The 24,196-nt window shown below is 46.0% G+C and overlaps 1 protein-coding gene across 1 annotated transcript; it reads left to right on the forward strand.

The window, feature by feature from the left end:
• The first annotated feature begins 302 nt into the window (after window positions 1–302).
• LOC135400113 (uncharacterized) lies at window positions 303–23,111 on the forward strand. Its single transcript, XM_064631846.1, has 31 exons — window positions 303–375; window positions 2,472–2,552; window positions 2,924–3,099; window positions 6,075–6,164; window positions 6,251–6,377; window positions 6,810–6,869; window positions 7,325–7,381; window positions 7,837–7,893; window positions 8,350–8,406; window positions 8,845–8,901; window positions 9,341–9,400; window positions 9,846–9,905; window positions 10,129–10,188; window positions 10,412–10,471; window positions 10,695–10,754; window positions 10,978–11,037; window positions 11,261–11,320; window positions 11,544–11,603; window positions 11,827–11,886; window positions 12,110–12,169; window positions 12,393–12,452; window positions 12,676–12,735; window positions 13,085–13,206; window positions 13,341–13,415; window positions 13,520–13,665; window positions 14,652–14,701; window positions 16,558–16,666; window positions 18,119–18,286; window positions 18,570–18,705; window positions 21,222–21,344; window positions 22,694–23,111. The coding sequence occupies exons 2-31, from the start codon at window positions 2,495–2,497 to the stop codon at window positions 22,964–22,966; spliced, it is 2,661 nt and encodes an 886-aa protein (XP_064487916.1). The 5' UTR covers window positions 303–375; window positions 2,472–2,494; the 3' UTR covers window positions 22,967–23,111.
• The last annotated feature ends 1,085 nt before the right edge of the window (window positions 23,112–24,196 follow it).

The following is a 24,196-nucleotide window of genomic DNA, read 5'->3' on the forward strand; positions in this document are numbered from 1 at the left end:
CTGTTGCATTTCACTGCTGTACGCGCACGCGCGCAAGCACATTGACACACGCACGCACATTGATGCACGCATGCAGAAAAATGAAAGAGCGAACATCTGACGCTCATGCAGACTGACATTGAATAATAATTCGGGGCTTTACGTGTCGAGACGAGACTGACATTAAACGTTTGTCTCGTGAAAAGGCGAAATAGCAGCAGGGAACATCCGTGCGAGGTACGATCCCGACATTTCATCTGCTTCCTGGAACCCGTGTGTGTTGCTGCTCGGTCGATCGCTCATTGTCATAGTCATCGCCGCAGTGTCGACAATTCCTTGCGGTGTTGTTACGTAGGCGGTGGTATCAAAAAGTTCCGAGACTAGGCGCATATAAAGGCAAGTTTACGTTTGGTTATTCTCACCCTCAAAGATGTCCCCCTGTGCACTGATACACTGCTCCCCGCGCCCTTCCCATTTTCGGGTTCTCTGTTCTCTGGAAGTTCTTGTTCTCTGGAAGTCCCTGTTCTCGAAGCATGTTCCAGCACGTGTCCATGTGTTAAGAACCTTCTGCGATTCAGGCTGCACCTTGTTCACGGTTTCGAAACGGCCCCTCTTCAGCATAAGCTTCATCGTCCGTAAGAGGAAGAAGTCTCTGGGGGCCAAATCTGCCGAGTGGGGCGCAGGGGTGACATATTTATTAGAACAAAGGGGCAAATGGGAAGAAAGGTCAGCCAAATGGGGGTGAGCAGGGCGGGTGATGAATGGTGATTATTCTGATGCCACCCAAAAACTGCCCAATTTCTAAAGTTCTGTGAGCGGGTGCTGTTATGGAGCATCCAGTTGCCCCCGCGCAAGCCTCTTGCGCAGAACGTTCTCCTCCCTTAAACGCCCGGGAACGTCGCAGTAAAACTGCGCGTTAACGGTCTGGACCTCGGTGACAAATGCATGGTGCACAGCTCCGTGAACAGCGAAAAACAAAACATAAAAACAAGACGACCAGCATGCACTTGGACGCACTCTTCACTTTCCTCGACTTCTCGGGTCTTGGGGATGCTGGGCTCTTCCACTTCCAAGACTGCTGTTTGGTCTCCGGATCGTAACCCTATACCCAAGTTTCATCCCCAGTGACGACTCTCGACATGAATGTTGGATCGCTCAAAAACCTGCTCACGAAGGTCCCGACAGAGTTGAACACGGTGCTCCTTCTGTGCTGTGGTCAGGGTCCCCGGCACAAATTTTGTCGCAATGCAGCGCTCTCCTAAAACAGGCGCGAGGATTCCCTCCACTGTGCCATATCATACATCGACGATGTCACCAATGACCTCAATGGTTCTTCTTCCTTCTCATCCTCATGCACAAGTTTCCGTTATCACATCGACATTTTCGTGGGTTGTGCTCGTGGATGGCCTCCTTTGCCTCTACTCGTCTTCCAACGATGTTTTGTCCTTCTCGAGCGCCATTCAAAATACCTTCGACGATTCACTGCCTCGTTGCCAAAAGCCTGCTGGATCGTGGCAGATGTCTCTGTTGCAGATTTGCCGAGTTTGACGTTATTTTGATACTTGCTCCCTGCTCCAGTTTGCATCCCATACTGAAAGCGCAACGGCAACACAGCGCAGCACACACGTGCAACAATGTGATCGTGTGCACAAAAGCATGTGTAGCACAGTAACCAATACTTTTTTTTATTGTTTCCACAATGTGGTATAGAGCCGGAGCTAAAAGCTACCAATTTTTTGCTCGACGCCGCCTGTCTCAAAGACGCGTTGCTCCATGCGCTTGAAACGTTACTCATAGGTGACTCTGTATGTCCGCTTTATTGCACGTGAGAATTGTCCGAATTGATGGTTGTGTTGAAGAGAAAAAAAAAACTCCTGCCTGGAATGTGAAGACCCGCAGAAAAGGCGCGATTTTCTGTAGACCTTTTTCTTGTCAGCTGCGCAGCAGCGTGTCGCAGGCTTATTCTGTCAATGTAAGTCCACATTCTATATTTCTTTATTCGTACATCTAGATATATGCAAAATATGGACAGTCTTGGTTATCCGGTGTTTAACTGAAACATTCATGCATCCGATGGTTAGCTGACAATCATTTGCGAGTGTCGCCGAACGGCGAATCGCGATAGCAGACCCCAATTCTGACTTCATATGTCGACGTATCGCAGAAGTGAGAGGAGCCAACGAGCAGGCCTTCTGTTACCTAGGTGGCGTTGGTGTACTGCACCCAATCTACTGATACGATTCGGTGCCATATTGGTTCCGGTCGGTATGGCAGCTTACCGGTCGCGTTATCACCGGTCTACTAACGCCCCCTATCATATTACTGCCGTGTTGTTTAATATATAGCATAGTTCTGATTGTGACAATGCATTTTACGTCCGTTTTCTCCATATGTGTTTGGCGAACATCGTAAAAGCGTCAGCGCCACACATCTAAAAATGAATGCAACTGCCGAGATAGGTCTTTTTGTTTTATGGAGGGCATTATTTGTAGGTCACAGTTTACCGGAGAGCAACATGTGGAATCGTGAGAGCAGCTGGCTAGTCATGGTCTTCATTAACTCTGCAGTACCCTGTGAGTCATAAAATTATTTTGCTTGACGTTGAAATCGTAGATGGCTTTGGTATATTTTCTGATTGAATATCAATTTTAATGTCTCATCTCCGTGGATTGCTACCGAATACGAGATTCCGAACGAAGTGCAGGCCTTGAGTAGATCTGCCTCATTTTAAAGAATGGGTTCCAGTTGTATCTCGAAAAAACCGTCGTGTACCTGGAGTTCATTGAAAGAAGAAGAACAAATGAACAGATAATACGAAAAATAACTGAACACAATGGGTTGCCTAACGAAATTCAGACCACGTGTTTAAGAACAGAGCTTGAGCAGATCTGACTCAGATTAAGAAATGCTCCATAAGAGCTAAAGTTGCACAACCGCCTTCTAGTACCTCTCGGGGAAACCATCGTGTACCCGGAGTTCATTGAAAGCAGAAGCACAAGTGGACAAAAAATACTGAAAATAACTGACGACCTCGTTCTTTCACTGGAACACAAACCTGCCTTCGGGGACCAGTTCACCGTGACGACTGTCGGCGACGATGGAACAGAAATCCACTCTATCGTAAGTATCTTTGTCTTCCACGTCTTTTCTTGTCTGGAATGGATGAGTGTATACAAATCGCTTGCATATAGCTTGGACGTACCAAAGTAATGGTGCTTGAAATACATGGGCTATATTAGCTGCCATACGTGCGCAGCTTTCGTAGCTCCCGTTCCGTTATTGCTGCACATATAGTAAAGTTTGCTACGGCACTTGAAGCGGCACTTATGTTGTAGCGAGAAGGAAGAGGGAGGCATCCCTCAGTTCTGTTCACGGTTCGGGACAGGAAACGACTGAAAAACCTTGACCGCAAAGAAAAAAAAACTGAGCCTTTTCAAACTGTCGTATATTAGGAAGTCACACGTAGCACGCACGTTCTGCAGCATTTGCAGTGTAACGCTAAGGCGCTGACAAATACGCAGACACAAGCAGATGTCATAAATGCAGCCACGACCTACTACTATACAGAGACCTGGCCATCCGCAAAGCTCCCAGCACCGGGGTAGTAGTTCTGACAATCGCCACTTGGCTATGGGATTTGGCGCTAGCTCGCACTATCCGTTACCACGTGACTTTCCGAAACCGCGGCAGGCTGTGGTAGGCTAGGCCGCGAAATGGTAGGCTGTGTTGACGACGACGAAGCAATAAGCGTAGCGCGTGTAGCCCGAAAGACGGTGGCAAGAGTGACAGTGGCATTCCCTCTCCCCAATAATGCTATGTGGCGCTTGCAGTGGCCACTACCGTAACTATCCCATGACCCGGCTCTGCCATATAGGCGATCGCCAGTTGTCCAGGTCTCTAGTATAGAGTAGGTCGTGGTTTCAGCCATTTCTCTATCAAAACGCATGGTCTCTATAGCCAAATCCAGCCCACCAACGCTCTTACCTCGAAGCTCTTTTGATTTTTTGGACACCATCGGACTCCGATCCTTATATTGTGGAGGGGCTCATCACCACCAGCATTCGGGTAGCGTATCGCCCCGGGTCACGAAACTCCCTATTCATCATCTCAAAATAAAGTTGTTGTTGTTGTTGTTGTTGCTCGTGATGAACTGGGGCCGCTCTCCTCCGTAGAGTATACTATCAGCGATACACCCAGAAGATGAGGGTTTCAGTAGGCACTTGCAACACTAGCTGAAGCAGCCCTTCGAGTCTTGGCTGTGTTATGAAGTCCACCAGTGCACGTATACCGCAAAGCTAACCAGCTGCTCTGGACCACGACCAAAGAATCTCGGCAATAAAGAATGATCGATTCGCTCCTTTAGCACTTTCTAGCCACCTCTCGTCTCTAACAATCGCAGATATACGACGGTCGGACAGAACGTTCGAGGAAGACCACAGGCTTCAGGTACGTGGAACAGAGCCCGTAGATGGGCTGACATGAGAAATCTGCAGAATATAAGCGTCCCCAAATTGAACGGTATCGCTAAGTTAGCTGAGCTATATGTAGCCTTATTCCCTCAAATTCAGTAAGCGCACATATTTACGTAGACTGTAGCATTCAGGAGACCATTCGCGAAGCTCGGTGGCTATTTGCAGTTCTTTGGCGTAAATTTGAGAACCAGGGGAATAAAATAGGAAGAAAATGCAGTCTAGGGAACTAGAAGCTACAACTAGTCCCCAGTTTGGTTCTTTTTTATTTCCCTTGAGCGTACAGCGAATGCACGCGCAACCAGCTTCTGTATACAAACCATGCACTGGTAGCACAGAGGTGTCATAAACCCGCCATTCTTGCAATTACCCTCAAGCGTTAGCTCCTCGCAAAACCGCCATTTTGTCCTGGTCGCACGTCACAGGCGACGTCATTTTGAGGTCATGCGATTCTGTTTACATGTCCGTTCAAGCGCTTGCCGAGATATTCCCGTCGACATAAAGCCAAGAGATGAACGTACTTTACCAGGGCGAACTGTACGGTGCTTCTTCCGCGACATAGTAACCGATTTCTCCGTAGTATGACTAGATCGCACCGGCTCAGTGTGTCACTCATAATGCCATGTCGTCGTCGTGTCTTTGGAAGCGGTCAACAGTAAAAGGACCCATGTACCAAGTTGGGCGTTTAATGCTAGATTAACGGATAAAAATAATTACCGGGGTCGGAAGACCAAACCGTGCACGGGAAGAGAAAAAAGCTTTGTTTACAAATGATCTTGCCGCCGATCACGGGCGCAGTCATCTTTAAGGTCACGTGTGCAGTGACGTTTGTTGTAAACAACAATAACAACAACAGATAAGTTAATGGTGATGAGTGGAGAAATTCGCCACATAAGGTGCGGCCCACTACTCCGAGCCACAACGGGCAGGTTGGGATGTGTCCTGATGCTGAGGTGATCAACTATGCTAAATAGGGGTCGATAGTCAGTGGAGTCAGTGAGACATCAACAGAACGGTAGGCAAAAACACAGCACACAGGTACCCAGGTACATCATAGGGTAGAGAGGAGACCAGTGTCCCGGAGAAAAATCTTGACGTACTCAAGAGCTTGGCGATGGTTTGTTGTGACGGTGTGACCAGGTCCTGTCCAGAATCCATTGCGTTCGCTCGGCACATTTACGTCTATGAAGCGATACATTGTATTTCAACCCTGTTGCTGGTAGCAATACTTCTAGATAAACTGAATAGGCCTCTACCCGAGAAATGTCATCATGACGTTGGTAGACAGACCGAAACAAATGGGAAGAGGAGGGTTGGGTTCCACGAATGGGCACTTGTTCGCTGACTACTACTGAAAGAAGAGTAGGACCGCAGGTCACGTCCCTTTCATGGACCATCGTAATCCCCTCAAGACCGTGACTTTCGGGTGTGACCTTATTGTTCGCCCCTAGCTCCGACCGTAGTTGAACTCTACCAAATTGGTGGCGCTATCGAACACTATGATGTCATTTGTTTACAAACAAACAGAGGGCTATTGGAGGTGTCACATCTAGCTGCTTGAACTTATTTCTGTATACCTCCTGTACTGTAACAAGTGACGTCATGTACGTGTTGCTTATTTGTAAGGAACGAGGACGTGACTACAACGAGGAATTTTTCGTGGATCGGGCGAAACAAGCATCGCTAAGAATATCACAGGATAACGGCCTGGAAGTTGTGAGTAAGCCTAGGTTAGGCCTCAGAATGACTATTACTGTTATAAATTTTATAAATTAAAATGCTTCCGCCTTCGGGCTGTTTAGCACGGCATCATAGGGGAAGCTGTCCGCATCGAGCCCATATTTGTGAGGTCAAGGTCCTCCAGAGGTCAAATGGCGCATCGGTTGGTTCATGAAAGGCTAAAAGACATGCCACAGCACCTTAAGTACGGTAAGTTCACGCACCTAGTGTGGCTGGTCGTGTTCATTGGTTTTCGTCACACTGTATGGAAATTTTAAGATGACGGACATATATCAGAAATTCATACACAGATTCAAATAACCCCGCCTTCTTCCGTGTTTCTCGGATAAGCCTCATTTTCGATCAGACCTCCGGACGACTTCTTGGTTCATATCTAGTCCACAGAATGTGGGATGTCAGTTGCTTTAGCACTGCCACCTAATGTTTCAACGTAATGTCTCGTGTAGACAAGAGTAAAAACGGAACAAGTCAATGCCATCACCTGCAAGTAACATGACGCAAACATGTAGGCTGTGCAAACCGTTCAAAGGGTGGGGATTATTTGCATTATCCGAGATAGTGAATTTGTAAAGTAGATAATTGTTAACTGTCTGAGTAAATATTTTTTTGGCAATTTTGCAGCTGACACGTCTCCGTCGAACACGACTATCGAAAAATCATCTACATCCACTGAAAATCTCAGTGAGTTTTCTTCTTATTCTTGAGTTTCTCCTTGCTTCTTTCTACTGCCTTTCGATGTAGGTTAGATAACTTTCTTGTATTCCATCACGTCAATTCAATAATACACACGAGAAATTCACACACAGATTCAACTAACCCTGCCTTCTTCCGTGTTTTCTCGGAGAAGCCTCATTTTCTATCAGACTTCCGGACGAATTCTTGGACCATTTCTAGTCCACAGAATGTGGGATGTAAATTGTTTTAGCACTGCCACGTAATGCTTCAATGTAATGTCTCGTGTAGACAAGAGTAATAAGGGAACAAGTCAATGCTGTTACCTGCGAGTGTCATGACGCCAATATGTAGGCTGTGTAAACCGTTCAATGGGTGGGGATGAACTGCAGTGTTCGAGCTAGTAAATTTGTAAAGTAAATAATTGTTAACCGTCGAGTAAATAAATTGTTGTAAATTTGCAGCGGACACGGCTCCACTGCACACGACTATCAAATCAACCACACCCACCGAAGGTCTCAGTGAGTTTTCTGCGTATTCCCTTAAGTTTCTCCTTCCTTCTTTCTGCTGCCTTTTGATATTGGTTAGACAACTTTCTTGTATTCCATCACATCAATTCAATGATACATTCGAGCAATTCATACAAAGATTCAAGTAACCCTGCCTTCTTTCGTGTTTGGCGGAGAAGCCTCATTTTCGATCAGACTTCCGGACGACTCCTTGGTTCATTTCTAGTCCACAGAATGTGGGATGTAAATTGCTTTATCACTGCCGCTATTGTTTCAATGTAATGTCTCCTTTAGACAAGACTAATAAAGAAGCAAGTCAGTGCCATCACCTGCAAGTGTAATTAGGCAAATATGTAGGCTGTGTAAACCGTTCAATGGGTGGGGATGAAGTGCAGTGTTCGAGATAGTAAATTTGTAAAGTAAATAATTGTTGACCGTCGAGTAAATAAATTGTTGTAAATCTGCAGCTGACACGGCTCCACTACACACGACTATCAAATCAACCACATCCACCGAAGGTCTCAGTGAGTTTTCTGCGTATTCCCTTAAGTTTCTCCTTCCTTCTTTCTGCTGCCTTTCGATGTAGGTTAGATAACTGTGATTGTATTCCATCACGTCAACTCAATAATACACACGAGAAATTCATACACAGATTCAACTAATCCTGCCTTCTTTCGTGTTTGGCGGAGAAGCCTCATTTTCGATCAGACTTCCGGACGACTCCTTGGTTCATTTCTAGTCCACAGAATGTGGGATGTAAATTGCTTTAGCACTGCCGCTATTGTTTCAATGTAATGTCTCCTTTAGACAAGAGTAATAAAGGAGCAAGTCAGTGCCATTACCTGCCAGTGTCATGAGGCAAATATGTAGGCTGTGTAGACCGTTCAATGGGTGGGGGTGATTTGCAGTGTTCGAGATAGTAAATTTGGAAAGTAAATAATTGTTAACCGTCGAGTAAATAAATTGTTGTAAATTTGCAGCTGACACGGCTCCACTGCACACAACTATCAAATCAACCACATCCACCGAAGGTCTCAGTAAGTTTTCTGCGTATTCCCTTAAGTTTCTCCTTCCTCCTTTCTGCTGCCTTTCGATGTAGGTTAGAGAACTTTATTGTATTCCAGCACGTCAATTTAATAATACACACGAGAAATTCATACACAGATTCAACTAACCCTGCCTTCTTCCATTTTTGGCAGATAAGCCTCATTTTCGATCAGACTTCATTTCTAGTCCACAGAATGTGGGATGTAAATTGCTTTAGCACTGTCGCGTAATGTTTCAATGTCATGTCTCCTTTAGACAAAAGTAATAAAGAAGCAAGTCAGTGGCATCACCTGCAAGTGTCATGAGGCAAATATGTAGGCTGTGTAGACCGTTCAATGGGTGGGGGTGATTTGCAGTGTTCGAGATAGTAAATTTGGAAAGTAAATAATTGTTAACCGTCGAGTAAATAAATTGTTGTAAATTTGCAGCTGACACGGCTCCACTGCACACAACTATCAAATCAACCACATCCACCGAAGGTCTCAGTAAGTTTTCTGCGTATTCCCTTAAGTTTCTCCTTCCTCCTTTCTGCTGCCTTTCGATGTAGGTTAGAGAACTTTATTGTATTCCAGCACGTCAATTTAATAATGCACACGAGAAATTCATACACAGATTCAACTAACCCTGCCTTCTTCCATTTTTGGCAGATAAGCCTCATTTTCGATCAGACTTCATTTCTAGTCCACAGAATGTGGTATGTAAATTGCTTTAGCACTGTCGCGTAATGTTTCAATGTCATGTCTCCTTTAGACAAGAGTAATAAAGAAGCAAGTCAGTGGCATCACCTGCAAGTGTCATGAGGCAAATATGTAGGCTGTGTAACACGTTCAATGGGTGGGGATGAATTGCATGGTTCGAGTTAGTGAGTTGGTAAAGTAGATAATTCTTAACTGTCCAAGGAAATAATTTGTTGTAAATCTGCAGCTGACACGTCTCTACCGAACACGACTACCAAAAAATCACCTACATCCACAGAAAATCTCAGTGGGTTTTCTCCTTATTCCCCTTGAGTTTCTCCTTCCTTCTTTCTGCTGCGTTTCGATGTAGGTTAGATAACTGTGATTGTATTCCATCACGTCAATTCAATAATACACTCGAGAAATTCATACACAGATTCAAGAACCCCTGCCTTTTTCCGCGTTTTGCCGGATACCCCTCATTTTCGATCTGACTTCCGGACGAATTCTTGGACCATTTCTAGTCCAAGGAATGTGGGATATAAATTGCTTTAGCATTGCCACGTAATGTTTCAATGTAATGTCTCCTTTAGACAAGAGTAATAAAGACGCAGGTCAGTGCCATCACCTGCAAGTGTCATATGTAGCCTACGTAAACCGTTCAACGGGTGGGGGTGATTTGTCTTGTCCGAGATAGTGAGTTTGGAAATAATTCTTAACTGTCCGAGTAAATACTTTTTGTAAATTTGCAGCTGAAACGTCTCTACCGAACACGACTACCAAAAAATCACCTACATCCACCGAAAATCTCAGTGAGTTTTCTCCTTATTCCCCTTGAGTTTCTCCTTCCTTCTTTCTGCTGCCTTTCGATGTAGGTTGGATAACTTTATTGTATTCCATCGCGTCAGTTTAATAATACACACGAGAAATTCATACACAGATTCAAGTAACCCTGCCTTCTTCCATGTTTTGTCGGAGAAGCCTCATTTTCTATGAGATTTCCGGTCGAATAAATAATTTTTTGTAAATTTGCAGCTGAAACGTCTCTACCGAACACGACTACCAAAAAATCACCTACATCCACCGAAAATCTCAGTGAGTTTTCTCCTTATTCCCCTTGAGTTTCTCCTTCCTTCTTTCTGCTGCCTTTCGATGTAGGTTGGATAACTTTATTGTATTCCATCGCGTCAGTTTAATAATACACACGAGAAATTCATACACAGATTCAAGTAACCCTGCCTTCTTCCATGTTTTGTCGGAGAAGCCTCATTTTCTATGAGATTTCCGGTCGAATAAATAATTTTTTGTAAATTTGCAGCTGAAACGTCTCTACCGAACACGACTACCAAAAAATCACCTACATCCACCGAAAATCTCAGTGAGTTTTCTCCTTATTCCCCTTGAGTTTCTCCTTCCTTCTTTCTGCTGCCTTTCGATGTAGGTTGGATAACTTTATTGTATTCCATCGCGTCAGTTTAATAATACACACGAGAAATTCATACACAGATTCAAGTAACCCTGCCTTCTTCCATGTTTTGTCGGAGAAGCCTCATTTTCTATGAGATTTCCGGTCGAATAAATAATTTTTTGTAAATTTGCAGCTGAAACGTCTCTACCGAACACGACTACCAAAAAATCACCTACATCCACCGAAAATCTCAGTGAGTTTTCTCCTTATTCCCCTTGAGTTTCTCCTTCCTTCTTTCTGCTGCCTTTCGATGTAGGTTGGATAACTTTATTGTATTCCATCGCGTCAGTTTAATAATACACACGAGAAATTCATACACAGATTCAAGTAACCCTGCCTTCTTCCATGTTTTGTCGGAGAAGCCTCATTTTCTATGAGATTTCCGGTCGAATAAATAATTTTTTGTAAATTTGCAGCTGAAACGTCTCTACCGAACACGACTACCAAAAAATCACCTACATCCACCGAAAATCTCAGTGAGTTTTCTCCTTATTCCCCTTGAGTTTCTCCTTCCTTCTTTCTGCTGCCTTTCGATGTAGGTTGGATAACTTTATTGTATTCCATCGCGTCAGTTTAATAATACACACGAGAAATTCATACACAGATTCAAGTAACCCTGCCTTCTTCCATGTTTTGTCGGAGAAGCCTCATTTTCTATGAGATTTCCGGTCGAATAAATAATTTTTTGTAAATTTGCAGCTGAAACGTCTCTACCGAACACGACTACCAAAAAATCACCTACATCCACCGAAAATCTCAGTGAGTTTTCTCCTTATTCCCCTTGAGTTTCTCCTTCCTTCTTTCTGCTGCCTTTCGATGTAGGTTGGATAACTTTATTGTATTCCATCGCGTCAGTTTAATAATACACACGAGAAATTCATACACAGATTCAAGTAACCCTGCCTTCTTCCATGTTTTGTCGGAGAAGCCTCATTTTCTATGAGATTTCCGGTCGAATAAATAATTTTTTGTAAATTTGCAGCTGAAACGTCTCTACCGAACACGACTACCAAAAAATCACCTACATCCACCGAAAATCTCAGTGAGTTTTCTCCTTATTCCCCTTGAGTTTCTCCTTCCTTCTTTCTGCTGCCTTTCGATGTAGGTTGGATAACTTTATTGTATTCCATCGCGTCAGTTTAATAATACACACGAGAAATTCATACACAGATTCAAGTAACCCTGCCTTCTTCCATGTTTTGTCGGAGAAGCCTCATTTTCTATGAGATTTCCGGTCGAATAAATAATTTTTTGTAAATTTGCAGCTGAAACGTCTCTACCGAACACGACTACCAAAAAATCACCTACAGCCACCGAAAATCTCAGTGAGTTTTCTCCTTATTCCCCTTGAGTTTCTCCTTCCTTCTTTCTGCTGCCTTTCGATGTAGGTTGGATAACTTTATTGTATTCCATCGCGTCAGTTTAATAATACACACGAGAAATTCATACACAGATTCAAGTAACCCTGCCTTCTTCCATGTTTTGTCGGAGAAGCCTCATTTTCTATGAGATTTCCGGTCGAATAAATAATTTTTTGTAAATTTGCAGCTGAAACGTCTCTACCGAACACGACTACCAAAAAATCACCTACAGCCACCGAAAATCTCAGTGAGTTTTCTCCTTATTCCCCTTGAGTTTCTCCTTCCTTCTTTCTGCTGCCTTTCGATGTAGGTTGGATAACTTTATTGTATTCCATCGCGTCAGTTTAATAATACACACGAGAAATTCATACACAGATTCAAGTAACCCTGCCTTCTTCCATGTTTTGTCGGAGAAGCCTCATTTTCTATGAGATTTCCGGTCGAATAAATAATTTTTTGTAAATTTGCAGCTGAAACGTCTCTACCGAACACGACTACCAAAAAATCACCTACATCCACCGAAAATCTCAGTGAGTTTTCTCCTTATTCCCCTTGAGTTTCTCCTTCCTTCTTTCTGCTGCCTTTCGATGTAGGTTGGATAACTTTATTGTATTCCATCGCGTCAGTTTAATAATACACACGAGAAATTCATACACAGATTCAAGTAACCCTGCCTTCTTCCATGTTTTGTCGGAGAAGCCTCATTTTCTATGAGATTTCCGGTCGAATAAATAATTTTTTGTAAATTTGCAGCTGACACGTCTCCACTTGACACGACTATCGAAGAATCACCTACATCCACCGAAAGTCTTAGTGAGTCTCAGTCCTTGATTGATTGATTATTTAAAAGAAAACCAGTCCTTATTCTTCAGTTTCTTCATTCAAAATCAGTCCTTATTCTTCAGTTTCTTCATTCAAAACCAGTCCTTATTCTTCAGTTTCTTCATTCTTCCTTTAGTTCGTTCGTTCGTTCGTTTGCTCAATCCTGAAGGGGGGGCCGGAGACCTGGACTGTCCAGAAATGTTCGTTGTGGGTTTCGGGCAGAGCGTTTCTGAACCGGCTTTGATCACCGAGACAGTAATTTTTTTATAGTTTTTATGAACCAGTTCTCGAGAACAACTAGGAATAACGTGGCTGTTGATTAATATCTTTTTTGCCGCAGGCAAACAAAGTGACGAAAGTATAAGCCCAGAAATTCATCTAGTAATCGACTCGGCACTTTATCGAGGATTTCATAACAGCACGATGAAAATATTCCAGTATTATGGAGTCGTTCTCAACGCGGTGAGCTTTTCCATAAATAAATCACTATTTCTTAGCTACTTACTGCAGTTGAAAATCGTAAGGAACTGTGTGACACACACGCGCTTACGCACTTTGGTTGGACGTGATACAGTAAGCAGACGAAACAATTCCAGGTCAACCTGAGGTTCGAGACCATCACGCTACTTCGAGTGGACGTTAGGATCACGGGATTCACTATCCATACAGACGTAATACGCTGTCACGTATTATGTGTAATGTATATTGAGATCAGGAGCGCTGACTGTGACACCGTCCGCGCATTGCACTAATTCTAACCACCTAACAATTTCAGTTCACTGAACCTTACTTCGACTATCGATACTACGACGGAACTACGTTCATCTCTGACGTGGGCACGCTGCAGCGGTTCAACCAATACTACAAGATAAACAGGACCGATACTTACAATAGTTCCGACATCATTTTCCTGATCACTGGGCAAGTAGCAACTTCTCCGCTTCAGTGGAAGCGTTTCCGAGTTTATTTATTCTTCACCCGGCAAGAGATTATTCTGTACAGGTAGCAGCGCAAAAACTGAATTTGCAAATAACAGCAATATACAAGTTGTTGATTTTTAACGAGTACAGCAGGAATCTCGTTAAAACATATCGTAGCCCAGATGACTTTTTTTTCTTTTTTTGGTTGGGTATGGAATACCATGGTATTCTCATCTGAGAACCATCACTTTTTTATGTGATTATGCTTATTTCGTGTCATTGGTCTGGATTTCACTCGTGCACTCACACAAATTTGGGGACGATTGGTGTGGCGGGCGCGCTGAGAGCCCGGCACGAGGGCCACTTAGGTTAGGTGTTGCGATTTCATTCCCGTGAGTGTTCGGCACGAGGGTCGGTTAGTTTAGGCGTTCTGACATATTTCATTCGCGTGAGAGTTGGAGAAATGGGAACTAACACCGGTGCATACGCAATACATCGAAGATGAGTCTCTTAAATCGAAAGGTACATACATATCGCCCACGCACCGATGCGCGCTGCCGTCCCAAGCAAGCAAGCACCAAGCACACAGCGGCTTGACGGCAGACAAACACAGCCGCTCCGTTCGAGTGTACCTCCCCACTCTCCACCAATTAGCTGCGCCCTTTTCCTTGCTGCGCTGTGCTCTTTAGTAAATCTAAATACGCCTCCGGGCCTCGAGAACATATAGAGCAGACGCGGGCTGGGACCGGGCCTGAGCATGGAAACAGTCGGGTACGGGCTGGGCCCGGGCTGGAAATCTATAAAAGACGTCGGGCACGGACCGGGTGCGGGCCGTAGCAGCCGGCCTGGACCGGGCCCGGGGCTGAAAATTAGGCCAGTGCAGTGCTCTAACCCCCACTGCTTACAACTTCAGGTGACATGGTGTCTATCGCGAAATTTAAAAGCTAATTTTCATTTAATTATTATCCTTTGTTTCCATTTCCACAGGCAAGACGTTGCTTTTATCCACGAAAACGTTTTATTCAATCGTGCTGAAGGTAAGACTTGCTTATACAGCCATATAAAGTACTTTACGGCACCACACTTTGCAGGTGCAGGCATTGCCACTTGAGCATGCCGTCATATCGGCAGAAAAACTAGCACGTGAGGTGGTGGTGGTGGTGGTGGTGGTGGTGGTGATAGGGCTTGCGTTGTCGGCCTCACGTGAGATGGTCGCTCAAAGCCACCGTCACTGAATTTTGGGACCACAACCAACTAGATTATAGTGACCATGTTATGCAGGTATCCCCTCCCAGCGCCGCATTTGGAGGCTAGCGGCGGCTCTACTTATCGGCCCGGTTATTGCCCTTCCTCAATTCCTATTCCTATATCCCCGGTTCACACCATACAGTTCACCTCCTGCTCCAGTCTGCTCCTGCGCGTTCAAAATTCAAACTTTCGTTGTCCAACCGTGATGTAGATCTCGCAGGCCGATGTGTAGCGCTCATGGCGCACCGTGCAGACGGGGTGCTCATAGGGGTTGCCGATTATAATGTGGTCGTTATAATCTAGTAGCTCGTGGTTGGGACAAGGTACTACCGTGACATGATCAGGAACTGCGACACAAGCACAGTAATAAATGGGTTTAATGCCAGTGAGTGATAAAAGATGTTAATGTGGAACAACTGCAATGCCTCACGGCCCTGAGGGCATTATAAATAAATAAATAAATAAATAAATAAACTCAGGTCAAGTGGAATCCAGGCACTGCGGAGGTGATGATCGATAGAAACGGAGACAGAAACACCAAGACTTGAAACAGTTGGGCAGCTCAGCGGTTGAACGCGGGTACGTTTGAAGTGGTCAGAAAGCTCTGACAGGGGTGACGTTAGGATGTCCGGTGTTAGCAGCATGGCAGGCCCAAGATTGCACTCGTCTGAGGATTGACGCACGTTCTTTATTGCCTCGTTGCATGTATCGCTGCCGCTGACTCGCGTACCCGCCTTAGCACTCAACTCATGACAACCACAATGGACCAATGGACCTTTTTCACAACGCTTCTGCGCATGCTCCGTGACCCTGACGGCGCCGAAGAGGGTTCCCTACATATTCAATAGATGGCGCCAACATGCTTTGGCGCGCGCCGACCGTGTTTCGCTGGACAGCCGCTAGAATACGACGCGTGTGTGAAAAAGGTCTATACCAGTAACTTCATGTAGCCGGTCACATGGTTCGGTCAGCTCTGCAGGTAAACTGTCCCACTTTTGTTTGTCCCACTGTTGTTCCCATATTCTGGAGACGCCATGGTTACTGGAGTACACAACCTGTTACACGGGCAACCTTCGACGACCGTTGAAACAAACTGTACTGAAAAACGCGCGTAGCGCCAGCAAGCGTGTAATGTGACAACTTCTAAACGAGAATTGAATCCAATGCTGCTCAACAGGTTCACACGATACGTACGGTAGAAGGCTTTACACGCGTTCTTCAATGCAGTTGGATCCAACGGTCGTCGAAGGACAGCGTAGTGGTGAAGTGCGAGAGACGTCACCGTATCTTCTACAACTTAAGTAGCGTGCTGGTTCGGGGTTAGGGGGCCTGGCGGTGCAGAAGGTGAGGAAGGCTGGTTCACGAAGCCCCGTGGCGTTCGGGTAACCAAATTCGCAGCTGAGTGAACGGAAATCATATCATTCTTATTCCACGACAGTCGAAGTGCCAACTGAAACGTCGAAGCTCACGGTCGTAACGGGCACCAGGAAGATGCCGTTAACGTCCCTATCGTCGGGATACCGTTACACACACGTTCGTACGTGACTATCACACTTTTGAGGGTGACCCACCTTCCCTGAAACAGCGCGTTCGCATTCCTCACTGTCTGCGTGAATTCATTCAACTCGTTCATGTGACTTTCCAGGATCCACATACATCGGAGGTGCCTGTGGAAACTACAAAGTTGGATACTGCGAAGACACAGCAGGGTCGTTCGATGTGGTACGCAGGTTATCGCACGAAATGGGACACAGGTAACCACGCTTCTGGCGGCGGAAAATCCGTGACGCGATCATCCATATACGCTCTGCACGTAACCGAGCGTTCTGCGCATATCTCCTCTCCCGGTTACTCCACTCGGGAAGCCCCATTGGCTACGGCGGTGCCCTCCCTCTTCCCTCTCCTGCCTCCTCTCATGCGCAGAGACGCACTTGCACAGCGTATGGCGTCTCCGGTGTTTTTTTACCAGAGGGGTTGCGGTCGTCGCGGGTAAATGTAAAAGAATATTATTCGCATCGATGTGAAGCGGCATTATATGTTATACGACAAATGGGGTAAAAGAGGAAATGAAAATGGGCACCGAGAATACCGAAAGTGACATGACGGCCACAGGCATGTCCACGCAGTGGCAGCTGGGAACACTCGCCCTCGGCGGCAACTGAAGGGGGCGCAGGCGAGCTAAGTGTGGACGTAAAAGTGTGCTGGTTCACGTGCCCTGTCAGGCTCTGCCTTTTGTACATGAACCAAATTTCTTCGGAGTGAAAGGGGGATGAATGAGAGAGAGTGGTTGATTTGTCCCTTCAGATGACGCGCCCTTGGAAGTCGCTGGAGAGGTGTCTTAGCTTAGCTCAATTGGTAGAGCCCTGGACCGGAAATCCAGAAGATGTGGGTTCGAGTCCTACAGCTGGCTAACCTTTTCTGTGACTTGCATCTTTGATCGCAAATTTCTGTACCTGCAGAAATTGAAATAAATTGAAATTGAATGAATTGAATTGGATAGAAAATATAGAATTGAATAGGCGTCACTATTAACTGGCAACCACTCTTTCATTAATTCTCGCATATCTTACTGTGCCACTGTGTATGGAGTAACATACATATCATGCATCACTTCACCCCGTTCAAGTAGCTCAAAATGCCTGCATTCGGATCATGTTCTTCATGAAACGAAACAAACGCTAAATACGTGTATCCACCCTTGAACGTCCTACCAGTTCGGAAACACATGGCTTTTCCCGCTATGATGCTCATACACAGAATCCTGCAACAGCAAATAACGATACCGAACATTGCACTTACACATAGATCTACCGGCGCTCACACTCGCACAGATTGTCAAAGTTTTCTTGTGTTTCCAGCTTGTGAGACCAACTATGGTTTCTTACAATTTGTTAACTTTTCCACCAAGACATGGAATTCACTACCGTTTAATATCGGAAACGTACCCACGCTTTCTTGGTCCAAAAGTGCCTTGCTTAATTTTCAATTTTATCCATTCGCAACAGTGATCACATGTAAGTCATGAACTCTTTTTACATACATGGGTAAAATTATATATACTTATGTATTTCTCTATTGTTTGTTTTCCGTTGCCTTTTTCAAAGGTTGAACAACAACAACAACAACAGATATATTCTGATGATCAAGTTGAGTCGTTCATTTTTGTCAAAAATTTGAGATCCCAACACTATCATTTTATTATGCAGCCTGGGATGCACACACGATGGAGCTGACTCTGCCACGAATATTCCCAACCATCCCAGCGCGACATCCTGCAAATGGGCGTCCGGTTTTCTTATGACCTACGTTCAAGAGGGCCTTAATCAGTACAAATTCTCCAACTGCTGCGCGAACCAGATGCTTTTTGTATCGAGGTAAGACGTTTTACTGTGAATACGGCATAAATGCAGGGAAGCCGTTGAAATAACTCCGTACTGAAAAGCTTTAGTCAGGCAGGTTTTCTCAGTATGTATACTTCCATTGCCAATATCTCGTAGTGTTGTTCTCAGTTTAAATTCAGTTCCGACTGACTATGCGTTCCATCTTCGTCTACAAGCTCAAAGTATAGACACGACCCTTGCTTTTCATTTTGTGATTCATTCTTTTAACTATCATTGTATTTCTCTCAGCCCAAGCGTTATTTGTATTTGTTCACAGATTGCCAAATTACCAATGCCTCAAAGACCACACAGAAGCATCAACAACGATCGCGCCGCCTAAGGTCCTTCCAGGAAGTAATACCAGCCTTGACGAGCAATGTCGTCATCGACACTCGAAATCCCAGTACAACACGGTAAATATCAGTACGCATACAAAGAACTAGAGCACACTGTCTTTGTTAAAAGAAAAAAAAACAAAGAACTAGTGACATTACAAAGGTAAAAATGAAAAGGCACAGAAGTAGAGCAAAAAACGACAAAACATGACAAGACGTCATAATCCTTTTTTACTACCATTGTTGTTTCCGGTTTTGGTTCGGATCCACTCGCCCGTTTGTTGTTTTCCGTTTAAAGTAGCACAAAAGTTATTTCTCACACCCTGTTTTCTTTCTGCAAAACCGTTAAGTATGCCAGTAAAATGTACAATATGAGAAGTAATTCACCTCACACAGCAATAATTCTCCCAGAAATTCAATTTTAAGTGCGCAGCAAAAACGGACCGTGCGCAAGGGTGATGGAGAGCAGTACCAGCCTGTGACCTTGCACTGACGCTACACCGTCCGCGCTCGCTGATTGGTTCAGAGTATAGTCTGCTGGTCAGCTGTTCAGTGCTCTGAAGAAGCACTGCCCACAGGGAAACACCCACGGGGTAATGAAATCCTCTATTCCCACGATTCCTAACCCCCCGGGATGGAGCAGGTTGACCGACTACAAAAGAAGAAACCCGTCAAACAAGCAAACAAAAAAGAAAACGCGCCCGCCTCCACAGGCTGCGCGGACGCTATGACGTCATAAGTCGTCGTTCTCCTCCTTGTGGCACCCCGGTTGGCGAGTTGAGAAGTGAACCAGCGCGGCTGTGTTTCTGCACGTTTTTAATGCGTTAGCATGAGAGTCCCCAGTACGCAAGAATAGCGGCGTGGTCTGTCTGTAGCCACGGCAAGCCGCGCACGCGCGATGCGTGGAGAGGGAAGGGGATAAGAAGGCGCCTGGAAAACGCGCGACGCTGCGCATCGGCCAGCGCAGCTCCGGTGGCGCAGCGGTAACGCGTGCGCTTGGAGACTGGGAGGTCCGCGGTTCGAATCCGCGGGCCGGCTGTGCCGTCTGGGGTTTTTCCTGGGTTTCCCTCAGATGTGTAATAGGCGTATGCCGGCACAGTTCCCCTGAAGTCGGCCCATGGACGCAGCTATCCTCCCCCGAGCGGATTCCGCTCGGTCTTCCACTTCACCCTTTCCTCTCTTCCTCTCCACCACCTTTCCCTTCCCGAGAAACATGCCGCCTAATCAGGCAGGCAGACCTCTCGGGTTCCTCCCAACGACACTCCTCCTCCTCCTCCTCCTCGCCAGCGCAGCTGTGTTGGTCACAGGTAGAGCGCTGCACGGGCCGACTTTTCCGGGCACGGGCCCGGACATTCATGTTTGTATGCGGCACGGCCCGGTGGCCCAGTGAGTAGAGCTCGGCCAGGCCCGGTGATTCAGCGAGTAGATCCCGGCCTAGTATTTCCAGCAGTGATGCACGCGTTTCTAACGCTTATCAACCAAATTTATAAGCAGATTTATAAGAAGAGAAGACACGCCCACACACATACAAGAGCACCGGACCAAATTAAATCCAGAACGCACGCGGGCAAGCGCGTTATCGTTATACTACCACTTCTTTGTGGAAGAAATGGGTGTTGTCGACAAACTCCTTCTCCTAACCCCTGCCCCTCACACCAAGCTACGCGAACGTGATTATGAGATATGTGAGGTGTCCGGAGCAATGCGAAGTCTCTTTGAAAAGGTTCTAGAGAGTCGAATCATATGCATAATGCGTATGTTTGTAAGTGCTCAAACATCGCATCAGTACTGGCATGGCGATGTTTGAGCACTTACAAACATATGCTATACGTGCAGCCAAAGAGCTCCGGATAATGTTTTACCTTACTTTCGCATAATGCACCGTCCTTTACTTGTTTTTGCAAGCATATGGACAGGAATGACGCAAGCGCGTGATTATATGAACCATTAGCCCTCCAGTGCGTCGAATTAGCTGCGTGACGGTCGAGCCTGACTCTCAGACACATGTTTGTCGGCAGTGCCTGGCAGGATCCGCCGTGCTGGTGTCTTTTGTCGGCCCGCCCAAGCACGGCTCTAACCTGAAATATTCGAAATATTATCGTAAACTCTTTTCGTGTTTGTGTCTATTTGAGGTACTCTATGTGTGGGAATGGAATGGTCTAGGTGCTTCGGTGGCAGTTTTGGTTTCAACATGCCGTTTTCTGCCATCGCACCCTTTGCAAGGCACCTGCACACGGTCAACAGTGGAATGACCTTGTCTTTGTGCTCTTTCCGTGTTTGGTAATGCCAACCTCGTCTAGCACTGCTGGACTTGCCATTATGGTTACCGGTCATTTTCTTTTACTGAGGGGATTAACGGAATGAAATTGGGTTGTCAAGCCATTCCAGGAGTGGGAGCTGACCATACCATTTCATTCCAAGGAATTGAAAGGAATGGAATTATCGCAAGTCTCCATTCCTCGGAATGGAAGTGGAATGGGCGACCCCATTCCACAACCCTGATTATGACCATGATTATGCCACAGTATAACTCACCCACACGAGGGTTACTTACCGTGCGCCGAAATATCTGTTCTCAATCTGTTGTTTTACAGTACCAAACCCTAAACGGTTGCAAGCTGGCGTGCGTCATTCCGGCAGATGAGTGGAATGACGATTACTATATATGGATTCCTTCTCTGGATGGTACACCGTGCGATTCCAACGATACGTCTATGGTAAGCATATCATTAGTATCATTAGCGCGGCCCTGTAACTGTATAGGCGTTAACTGCCAACACATTATTCTACCAAAAAGAGATTTCCTAAAGATTCACTCTCACGTCGCTGAGCGCATCAGCAACGCGCACTCGACCTTTGTGACCTACATCCAGAGGTCACCTTAATGGGGAATGTATCCATCTATAGTCGTGTTCAGCTTCAGAAGGGAAAGAAATCTAGACCGTCGACTACATACGCCGTTGGAGATAATGAAACTCAGTAGCACCCCACCAGAAATACTGCAGAACCACCATGCACCATCGGTAGGGTACCTGAACCTGAACCTGAAACGCACTTTCAGTTGCAGCGGCGGCGGCGGTGTTGGTGAAAGGGGCCGTTGTCGGCGTCACGTAGGTAGGCATAGTCGCGACTGGCGCCCTAGGCCGACTTCAGGGGCCAGCTGCAGCAGTGTCAAGCGGCCAGTCTAATACCCAATGCGAAAACAAAGCGAGCATGATGTACTACGTTATGTGGCGCCGAGAGAAAGCGTGACCTCTGTGCGTCCAGCCATCCTATATGCGACGCAGTAATATTTTGAGAGCTGACGTACTAGATTTCGTTTCCTTCTTAAGTTTAACACAACTATATAGTTGTCACTGCGCTCCCGAACTTGATGCGCACTCAACAAAATAATAATAATAATGTGCGCCAAACTGTCAGTATTGTCCCGCATCAGCAACGTCTTTTCAACGAAGGGGCTGCGGCTATGAGCACTGCACAGGCATAGACAGCGATGTTGAGAGATGTTGTCGGCAGAGGTGAGTGGCTGGGAGGAGGCTTCAGGAGAACAATGACAGCATCTGAATGGTACACACAATACACAAAAAAAGAAAGAACAAGCAGGGGAAGTGATTATTATGAGAAAATAGGAGGCATTGTGAGGTGGTCACCTTAGAGGAGGACAATGAGGACAATATATTTGGGATGTTCCAGTCAATATTTGTTTTTGGGAGGAAAGATTTATGAAATGTTCTAAAATAGATCGTGTGGGTTATTTGCCGATCTGTCTGCCTGACCGTATGGAATATTGCTCGGAACCGTGCGCGCGCCCTGGGCCGACTTCAGAGGGAAGTGCGCCGATGTTTGCTTTACAGCGTTTGAGGAAAGCCACACAGCCGGTGCCCGGATTCGAACCTGGCCGGGGCACCTCCCAGTCTCGATGTGGAAGACAACCATCTCAGCCACTTAGCCACTGGAGCTGGGCCCAGATCTTCAAAAAATCATCAAGCTATAGTAGCTTATATGAGGCCCATCATTCAGAAGAATGGATGCACAATGCACATGGTTGTCTTGTTTGCGTTTCCAGGTGTGCATCAGAGGAGAATGCGTCAGCCGACCGGATTACCCCTACAACCCGGAGGTCATACCACCGTTCCGGTCAACAACACCAAGACCGCCGACAGCTATTAGGACAACAACTACGGCAACCAAAACTAACACTTCCAAAAAGAGCTGGTTCCACAGAGCTATAGACTGGTGTAAGAAAATGCTTCGAAAATTTGGCTATGGCGTACGATTGACGCCATGGCAGAGGATATTCTCATCAACCCATGGTTCTAGCGGAAGTAAAAGCAGTTAACCTCAGTCAGTCAAGCGGTTACGATGCGCACAGATTGCAATGTCGTATCTTTATTATGCATGTGATACGACGAAAGCAAAAGCCGAAGCTCTATGGCTGCGCATGATACTCCTGAGTGTCTGAGATCTATTGAGGGTTATTATGACTGTGGCTATGCTGACATCGTTCTCTAAAAAATAATGTTGTTCAACCTAAATCATCGACTATGTTTCATTTTCTTTACAGCTCCCAACACACATGAAAGACTTAGAAGAAGAGTATCAGGAATATGGACGCCGATATTTCGAACACAGACTGTTCTTCTCCTGGACGAAGAACAGTCTCTGTTCGAATTATTAACGGCATTTTTTTACCCGGTTTGGACTTGTGAAATCCCGGGATTTCAGGTGAAAATATACCGGGATCCCGGGATGCGAACCCTAAATATCGCCTGAAAAGCATTACAGGAAATGTGTCGGTGTCGATCCATGGTCAGAACGAGGGAGGGAAGTACGCTACGTCAGAGAGGAGGTTGGAAGTGGAGTGCGGTGAGTCGAGAGTAAGGGAAAGTAAATAAGATACATAAATGATTGGGGGTTACGTCGCGAGACAATTGAGATCATGAGCGGCGCCACAGCGGTCGGTCTGTGGATTGCTTTTGCAAACCTGAGGGTTCTTTAACGTGCGATGAAAGCTCATCACACGGCACCCCGTATTTAACGCCCCCGCGGGAGACGGCGTGTCTGAGCAACTTGTACCCTGCCACCAAGTTGCTGGAGCCCCCTCGCCGGGTTCGAACCCGCGATCTCGGGATCAGAAGGCGGACATACTACCAACTGAGCGGTATTAAAGGTAGTAAGGGAAAGTATGTCACGGAGCGGCAGCAGTCCTGGCGGCGCGCCATAGACGTCGGCGAATCTGAACCTGCTGGTGTGCAAGGCTCGTATGGGCTGAATTACAGTGCCCTAGAAGGCTAGTAGTGGAAAGAGCGAGGCCGATTCCAGGGGAACGAGCGGACGGCCGCCGCTAGCTCCGGCGGAGCTGCTGTCGAATTCCCGAGGAGATACTGGGAAGGGCGCTGTTATCTTCTGCAGTGTTTCTACCTGTTTCTGCTGTACTGACGTGATGCTTTCGTGGCTCTGAAAGGACACATTTTTTTGCGAAATTGAATTAATAAAATAATACTAGTGAAGTTGCTGTTTTCTTTTGCGGTACTTATGTGAGCTGGCACGATGGAGAAGAAGAAGAAAA

The sequence above is a fragment of the Ornithodoros turicata genome, chromosome 7 (genome assembly GCF_037126465.1).
Source record: "Ornithodoros turicata isolate Travis chromosome 7, ASM3712646v1, whole genome shotgun sequence".
NCBI classification, from domain to species: domain Eukaryota; kingdom Metazoa; phylum Arthropoda; class Arachnida; order Ixodida; family Argasidae; genus Ornithodoros; species Ornithodoros turicata.

What these genes read in the sequence shown, in the direction of transcription:
- LOC135400113 (XM_064631846.1), top strand. Translation starts at nt 2,495, where the DNA reads ATGTGGAATCGTGAGAGCAGCTGGCTAGTCATGGTCTTCATTAACTCT. An exon ending in TACATCCACTGAAAATCTCA is followed by an intron (nt 6,870 to 7,324) that starts GTGAGTTTTCTT and finishes GTAAATTTGCAG; the next exon opens with CGGACACGGCTCCACTGCAC. An exon ending in TACAGCCACCGAAAATCTCA is followed by an intron (nt 12,170 to 12,392) that starts GTGAGTTTTCTC and finishes GTAAATTTGCAG; the next exon opens with CTGAAACGTCTCTACCGAAC.